This window comes from Staurois parvus, unplaced genomic scaffold, assembly GCF_062004578.1.
Source record: "Staurois parvus isolate SC_StPar_1 unplaced genomic scaffold, SC_StPar_1.0 ptg000362l, whole genome shotgun sequence".
NCBI classification, from domain to species: Eukaryota; Metazoa; Chordata; class Amphibia; order Anura; family Ranidae; genus Staurois; species Staurois parvus.
The window spans coordinates 3283095-3302982 of NW_028318158.1; the positions used below are offsets into that span (position 1 = coordinate 3283095).

A 19888-nucleotide genomic window follows, 5' to 3' on the forward strand; every position below is an offset into this window, starting at 1 on the left:
CTCCATCATTGTTTGCAGAAGATCAGAGCAGCTTTCCAGGAAGGCGGTCATAGAGGTGTCACTCATACCAACATCCTGTAATGAGGGGGATAGAACAAGTTAAAATGGTTTCAGGCTACATTCGCACGGGCAACTAGCCCCGATACAAATAACAGTGGCAGAAATCTGCTAATTCCTGCCATGTGTGGGCAACTAGCTGTGACTGCAGAGCCCTGTATAATTCAATGACAGGTCACCAGTGGCTGCAGCTGTCTTTTGACAGTGTACAGCCAGCGGTGATTGCTGTTGGACACACTGTGTTTCATTGTAAGTAATCACTGGCTGTGCAGGCTCTGCTGTACAGGAACTGCAAGATGCTGATGCAGGGACATTTTCCTTAAATCCCTTGCTTGAAAAACACACACGCATGCACACATAAAAGTATTAACAGCGCTTAACTTTTGCAACATTTTGTCATATTACAGCCTTATTCAAAAATGGATTAAATTAATTTTTTTACTCAACATTCTACAAACTGCCCCATAATGACAACGTGAAAGAAGTTCGTTTCGAAATCTTTGCAATTTATTAAAAATAAAAAAAAACACATGTACATAAGTATTCACAGCTTTTCACAGTGCATGTCAGAGCACAAACCAAGCCATGAAATCCGAGGAATTGTCCGCAGACCTCCGAGACAGGATTGTATCAAGGCACAGATCTGGGGAGGGGTACATAAAAATTTCTGAAGGTCCCAACGAGCACAGTGGCCTCCATCATCTGTAGATGGAAGACGTTTGGAACCACTAGGAATCTTCCTAGAGCAGGTTGCCCAGCCAAAATGAGCGATCAAGAGAGAAGGGCCTTAGCCAGGGAGGTAACCAAGCACCCAATGGTCATTTTGAAAGATCTCCAGCGTTTCTCTGTGTAGAGAGGAGAACCTTCCAGAAGAACAACCATCTCTGCAGCACTCCACCAATCAGGCCTGTATGGTAGAGTGGCCAGAAGGAACCACTCCTCAGTAAAAGGCAAATGGCAGCCTGCCTGGAGTTTGCCAAAAGGCACCTGAGGGACTCTCAGACCATGAGAAACAAAACTCTCTAGTCTGATAAAACAAAGATTGAACTTTTTGGCCTGAATACCAAGCGTCATGTCTGGAGCAAACCAGGCACCGCTCACCACCTGGCCAATACCATCCCTACAGTGAAGCATGGTGGTGGCAGCGTCATGCTGTGGGGATGTTTTTCAGCGGCAGGAACTGGTAGACTAGTCAGGATCGAAGGAAAGATATATGCAGCAATGTACAGAGACATCCTTGATGAAAACCTATTCCAGAGCGCTCTGGACCTTAGACTGGGGTGATGGTTCATCTTTCAACAGGACAACGACCCTAAGCACACAGCCCACATAACAAAGGAGTGGCTACAGGCCAACTCTGTGAATGTCCTGGAGTGGCCCAGCCAGATCCCAGACTTGAACCTGATTGAACATCTCTGGAGAGATCTGAAAATGGCTGTGAACCGACGCTCCCGATCCAACCTGATGGAGCTTGAGAGGTACTGCAAAGAATGGGAGAAATTGCCCAAAAATAGGTTTGCCAAGCTTGCAGCATCATACTCAAAACTACTTGCAGCTGTAATTGGTGCTAAAGGTGCTTCAGCAAAGTATTGAGCAAAGGCTGTGAATACTTACAGTTGTGTTTAAAATAATAGCATCGAGTTGAAAAAAGTGAATAAAGCTCATAATCCTTCTAATAGCTTTTATTTCCATACACACAAATGCATTGGGAACACTACACATTCTATTCCAAATCAAAACATGAAGAAAAATATATAAAATTTTTGTTGTTCCTCTAAAAAAATTGAAGAAAAGTGAACATTAGACTGTTCAAAAAAATAGCAGTGTTTGTATTCTTCTTTACAAACTCAAACATTCACTATCTAAACTGAAAAATGTTTGAAGATTTTGCTTTCCTTTGAATCACTTAATGAATATTTAGTTGTAGTCGCACTGTTTCTGAGAACTGCTGTACATCTGTGTTGCATGGAGTCAACCAACTTCTGGCACCTGTGAACAGGTATTCCAGCCCAGGATGATTGGACTACATTCCACAGTCCTTCTCTATTTCTTGGTTTTGCCTCAGAAACTGCATTTTTTATGTCACCCCACAAGTTTTCTATTGGATTAAGATCCGGGGATTGGGCTGGCCACTCCATAACATCAATCTTGTTGGTCTGGAACCAAGACGTTGCACGTTTACTGGTGTGTTTGCGGTCGTTGTCTTGTTGGAACACCCATTTCAAGGGCATTTCCTCTTCAGCATAAGGCAGCATGACCTCTTCAAGTATTCTGATGTATTCAAACTGATCCATGATCCCTGGTATGCGATAAATAGGCCCAACACCGTAGTATGAGAAACATCCCCATATCATGATGCTTGCGCAACCATGCTTCACTGTCTTCACAGTGTACTGTGGCTTGAATTCAGTGTTTGGGGGTCGTCTGACAAACTGTCTCCGGCCACTAGACCCAAAAAGAACAATCTTACTTTCATCAGTCCACAAAATGTTGCGCCATTTCTCTTTAGGCCAGTCAATGTGCTCTTTGGCAAATTGTAACCTCTTCAGCACATCTTTTTTTCAACAGTGGGACTTTGCGGGGGCTTCTTGCAGATAGCTTGGCTTCACATAGGCGTCTTCTAATTGTAACAGTACTCACAGGGAACTTTAGACCTTCTTTGATCTTCCTGGAGCTGATTGTTGGCTGAGTCCTTGCCATTTTGGCTATTCTTCTATCCATTCGAATGGTAGTTTTTCGCTTTCTTCCACGTCTTTCAGGTTTTGGTTGCCATTTTAAAGCATTTGCGATCATTTTAGCTGAGCAGCCTATCATTTTCTGCACTTCTTTATATGTTTTCCCCTCTCCAATCAACTTTTTAATCAAGGTACGCTGTTCTTCTGAACAATGTCTGGAACGACCCATTTTCCTCAGAATTTCAGAGAGAAATGCACTGTAACCAGCATGTCCAACATTTGCTGCCTTCCTTCCTTAAATAAGGGCAATAATTACCACCTGTTTTTCAAAGAATGAATGACCTCACTAATAGAACTCCACACTGCTATTATTTTGAACACGCCCCTTTCAATTAGTGATTCAATTACACAGAATCAGCAGCATGCATGTCATGACTGTTGGGTCTGTTGGATTTCTATTACTCTACTACACCTGCTAGTAAATTATTTGTCATGTAGAAATATCATTTCTACCAAAAACAGTGACTGATCAGGTTAGTGATGTCTGACTGCTATTATTTTGAAAAAACAACTGTATGTACATGGGTTTTTATTCGTTTTTTATTTTTAATAAATTGCAAAGATTTCAAAACAAACTTCTTTCATGTTGTCATTATGGGGTATTGTTTGTAGAATGTTGAGGAAAAAAATTAATTTAATCCATTTTAGAATAAGGCTGTAACATAACAAAATGTGGCAAAAGTTAAGCACTGTGAATACTTTCTGGATGCACTGTATAATGACACTATATATATATATATATATATATACATTCACACACACAGTGTGTATGTATATATATATATATATATATATATATATATATATATATATATATATATATATATATATATATATATATAATGATGTAGTGATAAATGCAGAGTTGCCCTGATTTGTGCCTTTTATATCTGCAGATCAACCGTTCTTGCAAGCGATACTGCATTGTACACTATTACATCATTCCTTTATCAATAATCAGGACGTACCCTCCTGCACAGACGGTCCTTTGGAGCTTTCCCAACCTAAAAAAGGAGACAAATGTTACACGCTTTATGTTGAATCTGCAGGAGAACACACACAGAATTTTTTTAGAATTTTACTCTATGCAGAATATTATGTGAACTGCACTGATAATCAGTATAGCATAATGCAGATCTGACAATGCTAACTCACCTTATCTATGAGATATGCAGCTGATGAAAAACGTTTTATAATGAACGTGCTCCACATCATCAGAGACAGCCCTAGAATTACACAGACATACCAATATCAGCGGCTATTATTTATTTTATAACAATTATGTTTTCTATTCCCTAATTTATACTTAAAGTGGCTGTAAACCCTTAAATATACCCAGTACAGTAGTCTCTACATCCATTCAAAGTGCTGAATTTATAGAGTTGGTCAGAGTTCAGAAAAAGGGGCGGATAGCTAAAGTTACACTCTGCAGAGCTCAATGAGGAGAGTTCTGAGAGCTGCCTGGAGGGAAGAGATACCCCCCTCCACATAGCTCACAGCAACACAGCTGCGACTGTCAATCTGCTGGAGGTTCCTCCCCTGTCATTATATTTCTCTTGGTGTCAGGAAAACTTATTAGAACTGATTCATGCTGATAGCAGAGGAATGAAGCAGTGGACAGTAATGACACTTAAACACTTCACGTCCAGCCGTTGTATATAAACGGCCGGACGGTGGCAGTGCAGGGGCGGGTGGCCCTCCAGACACCGTGGAACACCAATCGTTGTACGGGACCTCTGTGCAAGGTCCCGATAATGTGATCACTGATTGGCCAATCAGTGATCACATGAAGAGTAGTAAGTAAGATGTCACTTCTGACATCATTGCTTACTACGTGTGAAATCTGTGAATGATCACAAAGGTCAAATGGTACATGGCTATTCACAACAGCCTTGTAACTTGTGACAAGCTGTGACCAATCACAGCTCACACAGTATTTCTCAATGGCTGCAAGAATGCAGCCAGAGACAAGGAGAAATGATTGCGTTTACAACATTTATGGGTGTAAAAGCAATCAGTGTAAAAAAAAAAAAAATCTTCATAACCCCCCACAAGTATTACAGTGACTCCATGGTGACACTGTACTGCTTGGGTGACAGTATATAAAAAAAACAAAACATAAATAATATAAAAATATAAAATAAAAATGTAAACTTTTTTAAAAAATTATAAGTTTTGGTTATAAACTAATTTGGGTTATTATTTTTTTCTAAAAAGAACTGAATCAATTTTGGCCAAGATTTATGAAGAAAGATTATTTGCAAAATTTTATAAGAAAAACACTTTTTTCAAAATATTAGGACTTTTTCATTTAAATAGCAAAAAAAATAAAAATCCCAGTGGTGAATAAATGCCACCAAAATAAAGCTTTATCGGTCTCAAAAAATGCTAAAAAATTCATAGGGGTACAGTGTTGCATGACCGTGCAATTGTCATTCAAAGTGTGATAGCACTGAAAGCTGAAAATTGGCCTGGACAGGAAGGGGGTGAAAGTGTCCGGACTTGAAGTGGTTAATGCTCTTAATAGAGACAAGTACACACTACAGAGGGATAAGCTTTGTTCATATTTTATGTCTGAGATTAACAACCACTTTAACACATTCCTGTCCGGCCCCTTAGCAGATTGACAGCCTGGTGGTACACTCGCTGTTGTGACTGGGCATCATATGACGTCCTGTCAAAACGAGCCGCTCAGGTGGCCACACAGCGGCGCGATCTGTCACAGCTGATGACATATCACTACACCGGCCCATTGCCAGTGTCATGTGACCGCTATGACCAATCACAGCAGATCACATCAATTGTATACAATGGATGGCTTCCCGTCATGCCATCCATTGTATACAATTATGCTGTTAACTGTGACTGGTCAAGGCAGTCACATGATAGAGACCGGGCCAATCACAGCTCATCTGTATCATGTGATCAGCTTTGCCCAATCACAGCTAATCACAACAAAAGGCTGAATGAATCAGTTTCATTCAGTAACGGTTGCAAATATCAATGAAATACATTGGTATTAGCAATCATAATGTGTTAAAAAAAAAAAATCCTGATCACTTGCCCAGAGTCGTTCAATGTTAAAGGTAACATTGTATTGCTTTGATCACAGTGTGCTGAAAAATAGTAAAAAAAAAAAAAAAAATTTAATAAAAAATAATAAAAACATTTGATAAAAAAAATTTAATTATTATTATTATTATCTTCACTAGAGAAATGTAGCAGAACACATTTTGACTTAAATTCATGCAGAAATTTTATTTATTTGCAAAATTTTATAGCAGAAATGAAGAAAAGTGTTTTTTCAAAATGTTTTTTGTGTTACTTAGCAAAAAATAAAAAACTCAGTGGTGATTAAATACCACCAAAAGAAATCTCTATTTGTGTGAAAACAATGATAAAAAGTTCATATGGGTACAGTGTTGCATGACCGCGCAATTGTCATTCAAAGTGAGACAGCGCTGAAAGCTGAAAATTGGCCTGGGCAGGAAGGGGGTATAAGTGTCCGGTATTAAAGTGGTTAAAGAAGATTTCCCCCCTACCTATGCAAAGCTAAATGAAGCCTCTTTAATAAGTGTCCCTGTATGATACATGCAAAAATAATGCATGGAGTCCATCACTGTCTTCCTTGCAGCTAAAGTTCTCTTTGTACCGCTCTTCTTCCACGCTTCCATGTTCAATCTCCTCTCATCAGAAGTAGGGATGAGCCTGGGTTCAGTCATTATTGGTCACAAGCATCCCTACCCCTTGGTGCGTGTGCAGCTGCAAGGCGGGGAATCCTCCACCCAAAGCTCACTGGCCTGGTACTGAAAGCTGCCTTCCAGGTTAGGATTGAGCCCAAGCTCACCACCAATCAGGAGCAAGCTATTGCATCCCAATTTTCAGGGCCATGGGATCACACGCATGTACAGTCTCCCTTCTGAGACCCTAAATACTTCAATCTAGCCCAGGATGAAAATAGTACAATACTTCCTACCTTACTGAAACAATGTTTGTAAGGCTGCAAACTACATCATCATTGCCTAGGCAAAGAATCCGGTAGTGGTGGGCCGTACCATTATAAGGAAAAAAAAAAAGGTAATTACAATGACAAACATGGAACGTATCTTTGACTGTGTGAGGGAGAAGAGGAGGAAGCACAGAACTTGAACTTGAAATAAGTGTCAAGGATATGATAGAAATTAAACAGGACATTTCTGATATTAATTGGGACAATTACATTTTTATCTGATTAAGATGCAGTCTTAATGAAATACGACATGGAAGGATTATTTCATTACACAATAACAAAAATTAATAGTATTGCAGCTTACCTGTCATTAGATGTGGTGGCTGTGTTAGTTTTCATTTTTTCACACATTTTCCCTTTATTTTAATCCGGTAATCATGTAATTAACACACTTCTTCCCCTAGGGCGACAACCCTACTGAGCAGCATTGCCCTCTAAGACAGGAGGGTTGTTAGGACTACATAACACCTCCTCCTCTTCTCCATATCAGGAAGAGGTGTTTTGTAGTCCATTGATGGGGACATTGCGTATTACATATTTCCTTATTAATATTGTGGCCCACTAACGTCTCCAAGCTTTGGTTAAGGGGCTATACAAGGACAAAGTATGATTACCTTAAATGACTCATACCAAAGGAATGTGACTATAATGACAAGTCAGCCCACTCTCCTTTCAGGACTGTGCCATTTCCTTAGAAGGTCATTTTGCTTGCAGTAGGGGTTGACCATTTCCTTACATTCAAGTTCTATATTACCACAGCCAAAACTAGTAAGATCTTAGTCCCATCTTCAGAGCTTGCTATCATGCATGTATCTGTGATCACCTGTGTGTCACGCTGTGTGAAAGTGGGGGGATTCTGTGGTGAAACAGCATCTTTAGTTAAGTACTCTTATTATATTTTCTAATAATATTTGTCATTACTTTTATTAAATGTTATACTTAAAAGTATTTGTGTGATCTCTCTTTGCACATATCAAATACAGCCCCAAAACGTAATGGAACATTCGTGGAAAGAGCCAGGAACAATACAAACCGATAACAGTCCAGAGGCAGTGAGCACAGGAAGTTCAGCTTATTCCATTTTCGGCTGGATAACCAGCTAGATTTCTTATTTTGCACTTGTTGAACAGATATATAAACTGCTTTTAAGGGAATGTTTAACCCAAAAAATGGGAGCGAATAAGAGAAATGTATTGTTTGCGTTTACATACACCTTAATGCCTTCATTAAAGTGTAACTAAACCCAAGAACAAAAGTGTAATATAATGCTGCTTACCAGTCTGTAAATATTGTGGCTGCATTCGTTTTTTTTCTCAGGCTTTTCCCTTTATTTTCATCTGGTGATCCTGCCAGTAACACAATTTCTATCCTCGGGTGACAACACTCACTCACTGTACAGTATAATGAGAACAGAAACCGAACAAGACTACAGAAGCTTCCCCCAATCCTCTTTTCCAGAGGAGGGGTTGTGTAGTCAACAGGTATAGCTGGAAACAAAGTAACTGATAACAGTCAGCACAGGTAGAAAGCACAGAAAGTTATCAGCTCACATTTTCTGGCAGAATCAACAGATATTTTTTTGCACGTATAACAAAACACTTTTGATGGTTTTTTTTAACAGACTAAAAAGGACCAGCTAAGATAAGTTCACTGTTAGGGCTTACATACACTTCATCACAGAATTGCATTTGTTTGCTGTCTTGGGCATTCTGTTAGATGATTACAATATTATTTGTGTAAATAAATACTAGAATAACTATTCAGTCACTCCTAACTGAGGGGTTTTGTATATTTACATACCAAACTGGACATGTGCATTGCCAATTCTCTTCAAATGGTCCACAGACTGGAGCAGAAACTGAGCTTCCTGCAGAAAGAGAATGCACCCATAAAACATATACATAAAGTGGGCCATCTGCACCCTGGACAAAGAGTTTGTACTATAGATCCCTCCCTTCTAAACACTGCCACCCACACCCCATTTAAAACTGAACTCCAGCCAAACAGCTACATACACAGACAATATGCATATATGTGAGTTGCTTTACCTGTCAAAGGATTGACAGGTTCTCCTGTCAAAGGAGCCTCTCAGTGTGCAACAGAAAGCTAGGAGGGCACTCTTTCCATCCCAGACTGAATATGCTTGGCTCAACATTTTCATTCATTGGTTTTCATTTCTATCAATCATGGAGGTTCAGTATCACATGTGTTCATTACATAGGGCAGTCTTCAAGTAATTGCAGCTAGCCTAGAAATGTTCACTCTTTCAGACGGACATCCACCCATTAAGGCATTCTAACATTTTCAAAACATTCCCAAGAGCCAGCCCAATGCTTGTATCAGGATTGAGGGCTCTTGGGAGGACTAAGTGAAACAAAAAGAAAGTGCATTTAAAGAAAGTGAATAAAAAATATACTCACTTTGGAAGGGAGTCCCTTCTTCATTGAGCTCTGATGAAGAAGGGACTCCCTTCAAAACGCGTCAGTCTGACTTTGAGTCTTCCCTCATGATAAGACTCGCGGTGGTCTCACACTCCTAAAGTTTTGTTGAGGCTCTTATACGCTTGTTATACTTCTCTGTTTGTGGGTATATTTTTAAATTCAATAAAATCACATTTTACTGAGGTAATGCGCAAGGTTGGTGCGCTTTCTTTTTGTTTCACTTACAGTACTGGTCGGGCTTCCCCAGCCTTGTTTAGAACCGCATGCATTGGTGGGGAATTTCTACAAGTTCCATTTCCATCCATCCACCCTTGCTCTGGGTCATAGAGCGCAGGAGGTCTTGTTTTTGTTTCCACTGGCTCTTGGGAGGAGTACTGAGGCTGGAAGCTGTGATGTTGTCAGAAAGCAAAGTACAGCACCCCGCTGGCCTCTTCTACCAGTCATGATCTGCCTACTCTGCACAGAGAAGCACAGGGACCCAGGGACTACATCATTGGAGCTAAGGTCAAAATATGGTACATAACAACAAAGAAAAGGTTTTCTTTAAACTTTTCATTAGTATGTTGATTCAGGGCCAGTTCATACTACATGCATTACAGTGTGATTTTTTTCGGCATTCAAAATGCACAGAAAGTAGGTTATATGGTTGTCAATGTCATAGTTCACATCAGTGCTTGCAGTTCCAGTGTGTTCCAGTTGCAGAAAAAAAAAAATTAAACAGGCTGCATTTTTCCTGCACAAAACTGTACTGGAACGCAGTAAACCGCATAAAAAACACACCAGAACGCAGAAAAACGCACATGTCCCTATTTAAATTGAAGAAAAAGAGGGGAAAAAATGATTCGGAAAGCATCAAAAAATGCGTAAAAAATGCACATGCAGAAACGCATCTGGACTGCATTTCTATGGTGTGAACTGGCCCTTAAGGGGGAGGGGGACAAGGAAGGCAAACTATAAGCAAATTAAACTTCAGCTTTACATATATACATACACATGAGCACTGTTTACCTGTCAAAGGACAAATCATTCTTGAAAGCCAGTTTTACCAACCAGACAACGCAGTCAGATTGTTTAAAAATAAAGTTTAGTCAAGGACTCATTCCCTCCTTGCCTGCTGATTGGACAGTGAAGAAATAGAAGCACACTGATGAAGTCAACACTCTACTCTTGCTGTCACAGGATCATGGTGTACGACTGGCAGCATAGTAGAATGCAGTAAAGCTGGATTGGCTCTCCCTGCTGGAAGAACAGTACAACCACCAACCTCATCCACAGTAATGTCACATATATAGACCATGTAGTGGGTATTATTAAAGGGTGGAGCATGTTTTCCCACATACCTCTCACAAATCTCTGCTTGTAATTTTACTCTGCAGTTACACTGCTTGTCAATAGCTAATTCTTATAAAAAGAATACATGGAAATATTTCAGGAAAAAAAAATCACAAATCCATCTGCACTACATGGTGCATTTTAATACAGCTTTAAATTGTGTTTTTTAATCTGTGACTGGAGTTCAGATTTATTTAGCATAATAAACTGTAATAATTAACTACATGCAAAGATTTAACATTTGTTTGACTGTTATGTTGCACAATATCATCCTGCAGCCCCTTGTCATCGCTGTGCCATAGGCACCTGCCCCTGTCTAGGCCTCTGCCTGCTGACAATATGACACAGCAGAGTACATGCAGTCAATTATGGAGTATCTTATGCTAAGTCCCCTCTCAAACTGCAATACTCATTTACAAAGACGCTGCACAGTTCCCATGATGTGGCTGATACAGACAGCCTAGATATTCCAACACAACAGATGCCGGGACACATTTCCATGATTTACATTTAGCACACAGGTTTTTACCTCTGGATCCTTGTTCCACTGCACCACGTACTCCCAGCAGCAGTGAGCATGTAACACGTCTAAATCAAGGCTACATGGAAAATGCTGGTAGACCAAACTCAGCACTTCTAACACTGAAAAAAAGGAAACAAATCAGTTTTAAATCATTGTGTACACACTATGTGCGGTAACTGCCATTTTTCCACACTGGATAAACACCAGTCATCCAAGGGCACAAAGAAAATGATTGATTTCTAGGTGACCTGTTCACACTGTGGTGCAAAAAACACACATATGGGGGATTTTTCTGCAGCGCAGTGAATGGCACCGCATGTCACCAAAATGCATTGCATTGGTGTTTGAAGATATGAATTAAGTGTCACTACATTACACCTCAAAGAAAAAATGAAGAGGGGGATGTGCTGAAATCCTGCGTTTTACTGTGCGGGCCTGATCACGTATTATAAAACAAATCAATCAGCTGCCATGGCCAGTGCCTGATCTTATACATTCTTCAAGCCACACCTATTCCTTGCAGCTGTTGTTAACATGACTTTTTAATGTACCACCACATACTTAAAATGCCAAGCTTTGTTTACTTCACAACATTGTAATTTTTTAAACATTTTCTAAGTGTTAATAAACCCACAACAGTACAATCAGTCTGTATAGGCAGTAAAGCATGCTTGTTATACTCATTGTGGAACCCAAGGGTTTAATCCTCTGCATTGTGTAAAAAGGCTTTTTGATTCTGATTTCTCTGATCCTCCCCTTCTTCCAGTGTCTCTCTCTTATCTCCTGATAAGACATATCGTGTGGAGTCACTCTGCACATGCTCAGTTTGGTGTGTATTGCTAGAGAGGTTTTTTTTTTTTTTTTCTTGGGTGAGTGCATGTGATCAGCACAGGGCCAATCAGTGCTCTCCAGACCGAGGTCAGGGGTTCTGCATCCTCCTAGAGCAGAAAGCAACTCCTCCTACAAGCTTTAACCAGTGCTCTGCTGGACACTGATAAAAGGCACAAGACTGCTCTAACTGCTGATGAGAAAAGGTATTTAGCAGTTTATAGTTACTAAAATAATTGCATTTCCATGTTTTGTGTAGTGAGGGAAACCAGATAGTGAATGCAGGGGTTTAGTAACACTTTAAATTACATTAAAAAAAAAGTTTTTTTTTTTTTTTTCTAGGATTCATTAAAGCTTACTTATAAGTAATAACGGAGAAAAATTATGGAGTATCTCCTGAAAAGTCCACTGCCTTAAATGTAGTCCGACTCTCCAGGAGGATGACAGATTACCTGTGGTTGAAACCAGGGTGCCGCCTACAAGTATAGGGACGCTGTGACTGGGTAGTCAGGACTGGGTGGTCATATGAGCCCCTTTACATGCTTCTGCATGGTGAAAACAGAGCAATGGCAGCTGAACCTGTGCTGGCAAGAACTGCATGCACTCGATGGCCATTCTGGGGTGATTTCAAGAATGTATAGGTGTCCATCTTGTCACCCAGCTGTCTGTCAACTGAAGTAAATCACAAATGTTCACAAAGAAAAAAAATGCCAAAAGGGAAAATATGGAAAAAAAGTATGCCAGTACAGGTTCTTAGGTTCTAACTGCTTGGCGCTCAACAAAAAACTGAGGCTGTGCTAGCAGATGGTGGATTGGCCAGCAACAGGGGCCACCCCTAGACTGCTTTTTGTGTTTGTACCAAGTGTACTATTCCTGCAGCTGGCACTATAACCCAGTGGTCAAACGCTATAAATTTTAACTTTGTCCTTTAATGAACAGAAAAGAAAAAAGCTTTTTTCAGGATTCGTTCGTTATAAAGAATAGACCAATAGAAAGCACAGCAAGAATAAGAGCAGCTCTGTCTACTGTGACCACATGGGCAGGCTGGTTGTGTGGAAGAGCTGAACAAAGTTTGGTCACCTTGCCCATCACTGGCATTTTCTCCAGAAGTCTCCAAGATGGCAACTACTGGGCTCACTTCTCCCGACTCCTGTACACTGTGTGAGTCTCTCTTTTCCCGGGCCACCTTCAACAGATCGGGACTGATGTCTTGTTTAAACACCCACTTAGCCATACTATCTGCAACACCACCTGGAACCAAAAACAGCAAAGAGATTACTAGTGTGCATTCTGCATTTTGGAATCATTTTCATTTTGGAGTAAGGGAAACAGGGATATCTTTATCTGTTGTGAAGCTCACAATATTTTAGAAGCATAATGAGTGAATTTGCCCACCTAAAATTTGCACCAACATCACCCAAAGTGATATTTACTTTGTCTGTTCCCTTACCTGGAACATGTGTACATATATGGATGACCGACTTTACAGATACACATACATGTTCTGGTCGGGGACTTAAACCTTAAGCTGGCCATGCATGCATAGATTTCTTTTATTCAGTCTGCATTCTAAATGAATGAAATCGAACAGATTCCTCCATCCACACTAAACAGCGTGCATGGACAAATTGACGCTGTAGCTACTATATTGTGATCACTGGTGTCTACGGCTGTCAGAGTACCTGAGCAGTGACTGCAGCTGACTGGCTACAGTGACTGTTCAGCCAATAATATTTTGCCTGGCTACTCTGATCTTCAGATCAAAGTCTGTCGAGCCGGGGGTGAAGCCAAAGAACCATCCATGGATTGAATTTTGCCAGATTAAGCAGGAAATGGTAGAAATTTGATCCAATCATGGCCAGCTATACTAAACCCACTTTTTTAGTGTACTAGCCAAACAATTAGTGTCTTAAGGAGTGGATTGGCAATGGCCATCTTTCTCTTGGAAAGGACTGGCCCCACTCACCTTTCCCGCCTTCTAGCAGCTTCTTGACAGACGGTTTCCCAAGCGGCTCCACCTGCAGGGAGGATATTCTCGCCGTCTTCCTCACCCCCTTACATTGCAACAGTGTTTGAAGGATAAGGCAGTCTTCTAGCTGCTTCAGTAAGAGTTTCCAGTATTCTGTATCCAGAGACAGAGCTTCCCAAGAATCCGTCATTGACTCCACATCATCCTCCTGCAAAGATTTAGGAAACTAACAGAAAATATAATATAAGTGGTCACTGCAATGCAGCAATACCTCTATCCACCACTAGTGAGGACTAATATACCAAGCTGAACTCCAGGCAGACATGAAAAAAACAAATTACTGCAGCTAGATCAATCATAATACATTGTGATATGCGTTTTTAGTCCCTGTATACCAAGAGAAAGCAGTACAGGGAGCTAAACGGTTGGCATGCAGTGCAAGTTGTATGCTGCCGGAAGGAGAGAGCAGAATGACGGAGATCTGGTACTCAGTCTGCTGCTTCAATTTTCACTGCCTGGTCACAGTGGGGAGGTGCGACAAGATTTGTGTTACTTAAAACTGGACTCCAGACACATTACAAAAACTTTTAAATCCTCCTCATCCAACCATTCACATAATTTCACAAGGGCTTTAGTTCAGGTCCCTGTAGTGGCAGATGGTAGGAGGAACTGGCAGGGTGTCCTATGTGCATTTCAGTGCAATCTTAAAAGGCACCTTCCACCCTCCCTTGTCACAGCCCACAAAGCCACCCTCACCTGCTATTGAGCTGGTTCTCTCCCCATCTGACAGCTATTGAGCTTGTTCTCTCTCCATCTGGCAGCTATTGAGCTTGTTCTCTCCCCATCTGGCAGCTATTGAGCTTGTTCTCTCCCCATCTGACAGCTATTGAGCTTGTTCTCTCCCCATCTGACAGCTATTGAGCTTGTTCTCTCCCCATCTGACAGCTATTGAGCTTGTTCTCTCCCCATCAGAAAGCTATTGAGCTTGTTCTCTCCCCATCTGACAGCTATTGAGCTTGTTCTCTCCCCATCAGACAGCTATTGAGCTTGTTCTCTCCCCATCTGACAGTGTTTGTCCCTTCCACAGCTGCTGCACTGCTTTTTCTCTCTTGATCGGACACTACTCGTTCTGTTCCCTTGTCATTGCGGCAGCAAGCAGTGTCATAGCTCCGTTACTCTGCTGCCTTGATGGGAGCTGTAGACATCATGTGCTGCTTGGCAGAGAACACTGTACACTTCGATAGGGCAGTCAGTGGTGAATAAAGAGTGGCAGGAGGGGTAAGTGGGGACAGGGGAGCTTCATCTCTGAAGTAGTATGATTGCCCTGCTGAGGATCCAAGTTAGTAAAGCAGCAGCGGGGACAGAGTAATGAAGCCGGGGGATGGTGCTAGGCAGGGAGAAGCTGCATATACTGCTACTCTCCATGTATTACAGACAAGGTAATGTCAGCACTATGTAACTTTTATTTCAATAGGTCAGTTAGGTAACCAATCACTCTTGTTGACAGGAAGAGGACAGCAGTGATTAGTTGCCTTCACAGGAAGAAGGGGCCTCTTCAGAAAAGAAAGGCCACCAATTCATCAATAGTTTGAAAAAAAAGAACACAATAGGTTTACAAGAATTCTGGATTTTTGACAAGTATGCAAAGCTCTACCTATTTATCAAATGATTGTTTTGCCTGGAATTCAACTTTAATTGCAGCAGAGAAACATCAGGTTTCCTCCCCAGGCAGAGCTGTGCAAGTCTCAGAAATGGATGGCCAGACATAGAAATCCTTTGATAGAAAAGCTCCCATATATGAATTTAATTTGTGTTTTTAGCAGTTTGCCTGAATTTCAGCCTTAAAGTTAAGCTGCCATCAGATCAGCAAGATAGAAAAAAGTAAGATCAAATAAGCATGTAAAAATGATTTCATGTAAAGTAAGCTGTAATAAGGTTCTCCTGTGCCCTATGTTTTCCTGTGTGAGCCGATCATATGACTGGCAGTTAACAGACCTCTAAGATGAATATTTCAGAAGCTCGGTTTCTCTATGAGGACTCGGTGGCTGTACTGACTGCATGCTCTAATATGAGAGGCATGCAGGGGCAGGTGAGAGGCCTGTTTTACAATATACCACTCACTGATTATCCAAATGTCCTGGCAAATTTTAATAGTACATTTTTTTTTTTTTAAAGAAGGGGCCAAATTGTCCAACAAGGAAGATAACATCATACACCATCAGAAAATAACAAACATAATCATTACATAAAGACTAGTAAGAGCTCTAGGAGAAACACAAATAAATAAAACTAGATTTCAGAATACAGGAAATGGATCCATAAAATAAATACCTATCCCGATGTCCTGGCAAATTGTACTCTTATTACAAGAACAGCCACAAATTCCTCAACAAATAAATACAAGGAAGGTGTAGATAATATCATACACCTTAAAAAAACTTAAAAACTGAATTAAAATTACTATTAATGTGGAATGTTTCCTAAATTTCACGTTAAGAAAAAATTCTTGTGAGGTCTCAAGGGAAGACCTTAAAAAAACAAACAAAAACAAAACCCAGATGAGTATACAGGTGCATGATGTTATGTGTTACATCTCTTGCATGGGAGCAAGGTCACTGGCTGCACAGGGGCAGCCTGAAAAGTGATCCATAAGAAAGAAAGGCAGCATGGACACAGGTGAGTGTACTTGTTTATATGCAATGTGTTTTATATTACTGACATTTTCTTAAAGGGGAAGGTGTTCTCTGTATAAAAACACAAATGATTATAACCTTAACCCCCTTCCTGCTCACCCCAACATCCCTTTAAAAGGTTATGAAAGCATGGGAAGGAATATGTGACCACTGTGATTGGCTATCACAGTGATCACATGATCGTACGCTGGTCCCGCGTGGCTACCATTCGTTAGTGAGAGCGGTCTTTGACTGTGTAAGGTTAGTGAGCGTGCTCTCAGCACAAACATTGGCTGCCAAATGACGCATATGTACGATAACAGGCAGTATGTTGCTCAGAAAAAACGTAGGCATGCTACACACTTACCTTCTTCTCAGCCAGTGCACTGGTGATGCCAGCAGCAACTGAATGCCCAACATGAGCTGACAGAAGAGCAGCTCCATTGCTCGAGGACTGAACACATGCAGTACGCATCTGCTGCCACCAGGGGGAGACAGACTGCAAGTCCCAAGACTCATCAATTGCCACTGAAGGAAGAAAAACAAGAGAACCTGTCATGACACAAATATGGAACCATTGCTTACATCTCTTTAAAGTTGCAAACCCTAGCGCCGTCATCCTTGATTTACTACTTAAAGTGGAACTAAAACGCAAAAAAAATTAAAAACTGCGAATAGGCAGGCTTTAATTGCAGAAGACAAATTCAACTTCTGCAATAAAATACACTTACCTGCCTATTCACAATCTCCTGAGGAGTGTACATGGTTTTCATTTCGGGCACAGTGTCAGTGTGCCAGGATGAATGGCTCCTGCATGTGGAATGACATCATCCCGTACTGGCCAATCAAGAGGGATAAACATCAAGACCAAGAAGTCTGGAGAAGATGCCTGCGAGGGGCTTTGCAGGCGTTGGACATTTGGAGAATAGATGAGTATATCTGCCTTTAGTTCCGCTTTAGCCCTCATGCACACAGGACATTTTTTTTTTCCTCCATTGGACGCTTTTGTTGTGGCAGGTAAAAAGAGCAAGTTAAAAAAATGCACCTAAAGCCATGCTTTGCAAACGTATTTAGGCACGCCAAGCATTTGGACATTCATTCATGCCAGTGGAATGAAAGCTTAAGCAACAAATGCACCGAGCGTTTAGACACATTTAGGTGTGTGCCAAGTGTTTTTTATGCTCAAAATCTACTCTCCCGAAACCACAAGTGATGTTTTCTTTTCAGCCTCTAAACATGCCTCTCTTCTAATAGGTCTGTAAATGCCCCTGTTTGCATGGCCACATGCAAGAGAAAAACATAGAGGTGTGTTTAGAGGCTGAAAAAAAACCTGAGGCTCGGGCATCCTAGATGTCCTTCCCCACTTCTCTTTTTCTTTTATTTCCTTTTTCTGGGCTCTTCTGTAGGGACGATCTGGGAATTAAGATCTGTTCCTATGTATTTTCCTGTTTTTCACAGTAATATCTCATCTATCTATGCCTATGTTCATGATACAAGTGTATGGATTTTCTCTTGCTATTCACACGGTCTCCATGTTAAAATGCTATCAATTTACCTTTAATATGACAAATGTTTGTTACTAGTTACAGTCCATGTATGTGATGTACTACCGCTCTTGACTCACAAGTTTTTTACTTTGTGGTCTTATCAGTATATTTGTTAGTGGCAACACATGTATATCTTACAAAATATATTTCAATAAAAATTTATTGAAAGGAGGAAAAAAAAAACATTGGGCTTTCAAAAGAGCCTGCACAAAAAAACGATACACTGATGTCACCTTCCCACCTACAGCCTGGACAATACAGTGACAGCCATACACTGATAACTCTCCTGTTAGCTCAGGTGCATGCAACAGTGGCTGATGGACATTTAGTGCGGTCTCTTCCTTTCCCAGTGCTGCTGTGCAGGGGATAATAGAAGCCTATATAAAGACAGATTTAGGTACTTATACTAGCCGTATAAGTATTTTCAGATTTAATTAATCTGAAAGAAATGATCTGCATTAGCTGGAGTTTTATACTATCTGCCAGGAGTTCAGCTCTAAGAAGCAAAGCGACAAACTTCTATACTAAGCCCAGCACTGACAGCTAAATGAGCACCTGAGACATTTACATCACTGTGCTGTGAAGCCTCTTGCCTTGTATTAGGCGAAAGGACTTAAAAAGATTACACCTGGTCAGTTTGTTCTTCTAAAGTACTGAACAGGAAGTCAGCTGTGTGTTCCAATATATGTCCCCACCAGATATCCTCCTAAAACAGGATATTCCATGCTGCACCCCAACACAAATATCTGCTTTAGCATCACGTTGGTTTGTATTACATGAGCAGGGTTAGTAGTACATTTGACACCATCTGGAAAGAGGTGTAGTACAGAGCCAGGCACCCACCTTTCATGTTACTCAGCAGAGAAAGCATGCTATGCAGGCAGCACAGGGATTGTGGTTTCTCTGTCATCTCTCTCTCTTTTGACAGCCAGACTTTCAGGAGCAGGGACTGAAACAAAACAAACAACTCAAATCACTTTGCAGCACAATCTATGTTCACGGACAAACCAATTCTGCACTCAAGGATGGTCCATTAATCAAAATCCATTTATACTGCAACATCAGCACTCTGAAATCCTGTGAGACAGCGAGTGGTGCAGTCACCAGAATTTATAGAGTAATAGAACAGCAAAAGGAAGAAACAGCGTAAAAGCAATGGTTCAACGGGCAGGTGGCAGGGCAAAGTGCCTCGCCTTCAATTTATTTCTTTAGTTTGTTATTTAATTTTACTATTCATATAAAATTTTGTAACTTACAGGCAGCATTATTTAATGGTGTTACAGGGCATTTTGGGTTCTTAAAGTGACCACACAGCAGATTCTTCTCTCTTTTTGACCTTCTGTCTCTAATTCAGGGGAAAAAATGACAGTTCCTCCCCATTGTCAGTCCCCCGCCCAAGATACTAACCCACCTGCACTCCCTCACTAACTCCCCATTCCCATTAGAGCCCTCACTCTATCACTCTAAAGGCGCAATGCTTCTTGGTATAGGGGAGTATGTGACTCCCCCATGTGACAGTGCTTCCAACGATGTCATTCCCCCCAGGCAAGTTCTGACATTAGAATTTACTCAACGTGGACTCCTGCAGCTGGGTGACAGCAAGGGTGTGTGGATGGGTGAGAATACTTTACTGAGGTGGGGTGAATGGGCAATTAAAAGGCCCTTAATGGGCTAGTGACAGAGTTTGAAATCTCTATGTTGGCACTATGTACCCTACTGAAAGCAAAATACTAGTCTATACTTAGCAAATTTGAAGCTGCTACCGGAGTTTCATG

At 40.9% G+C, this 19888-nt stretch overlaps 1 protein-coding gene across 3 annotated transcripts in view; it reads right to left on the reverse strand.

Moving 5' to 3' along the window:
• RAB3GAP2 (RAB3 GTPase activating non-catalytic protein subunit 2) overlaps positions 1–19888 on the reverse strand; it is a 107344-nt gene that overhangs the window by 18704 nt on the left and 68752 nt on the right. For 2 of the 3 annotated variants that reach the window (XM_089685030.1, XM_089685032.1), the window contains exons 21-29: positions 18957–19062; positions 16934–17094; positions 13892–14120; positions 13006–13176; positions 11104–11216; positions 8602–8668; positions 3948–4018; positions 3761–3796; positions 1–75 (exon numbers count right to left, since the gene is read on the reverse strand). In XM_089685030.1, coding sequence (XP_089541156.1) covers positions 1–75; positions 3761–3796; positions 3948–4018; positions 8602–8668; positions 11104–11216; positions 13006–13176; positions 13892–14120; positions 16934–17094; positions 18957–19062 — 1029 coding nt within the window. The remainder of the gene's footprint in view (positions 76–3760; positions 3797–3947; positions 4019–8601; positions 8669–11103; positions 11217–13005; positions 13177–13891; positions 14121–16933; positions 17095–18956; positions 19063–19888) is intronic. The other variant, XM_089685031.1, reaches the window with a different exon arrangement.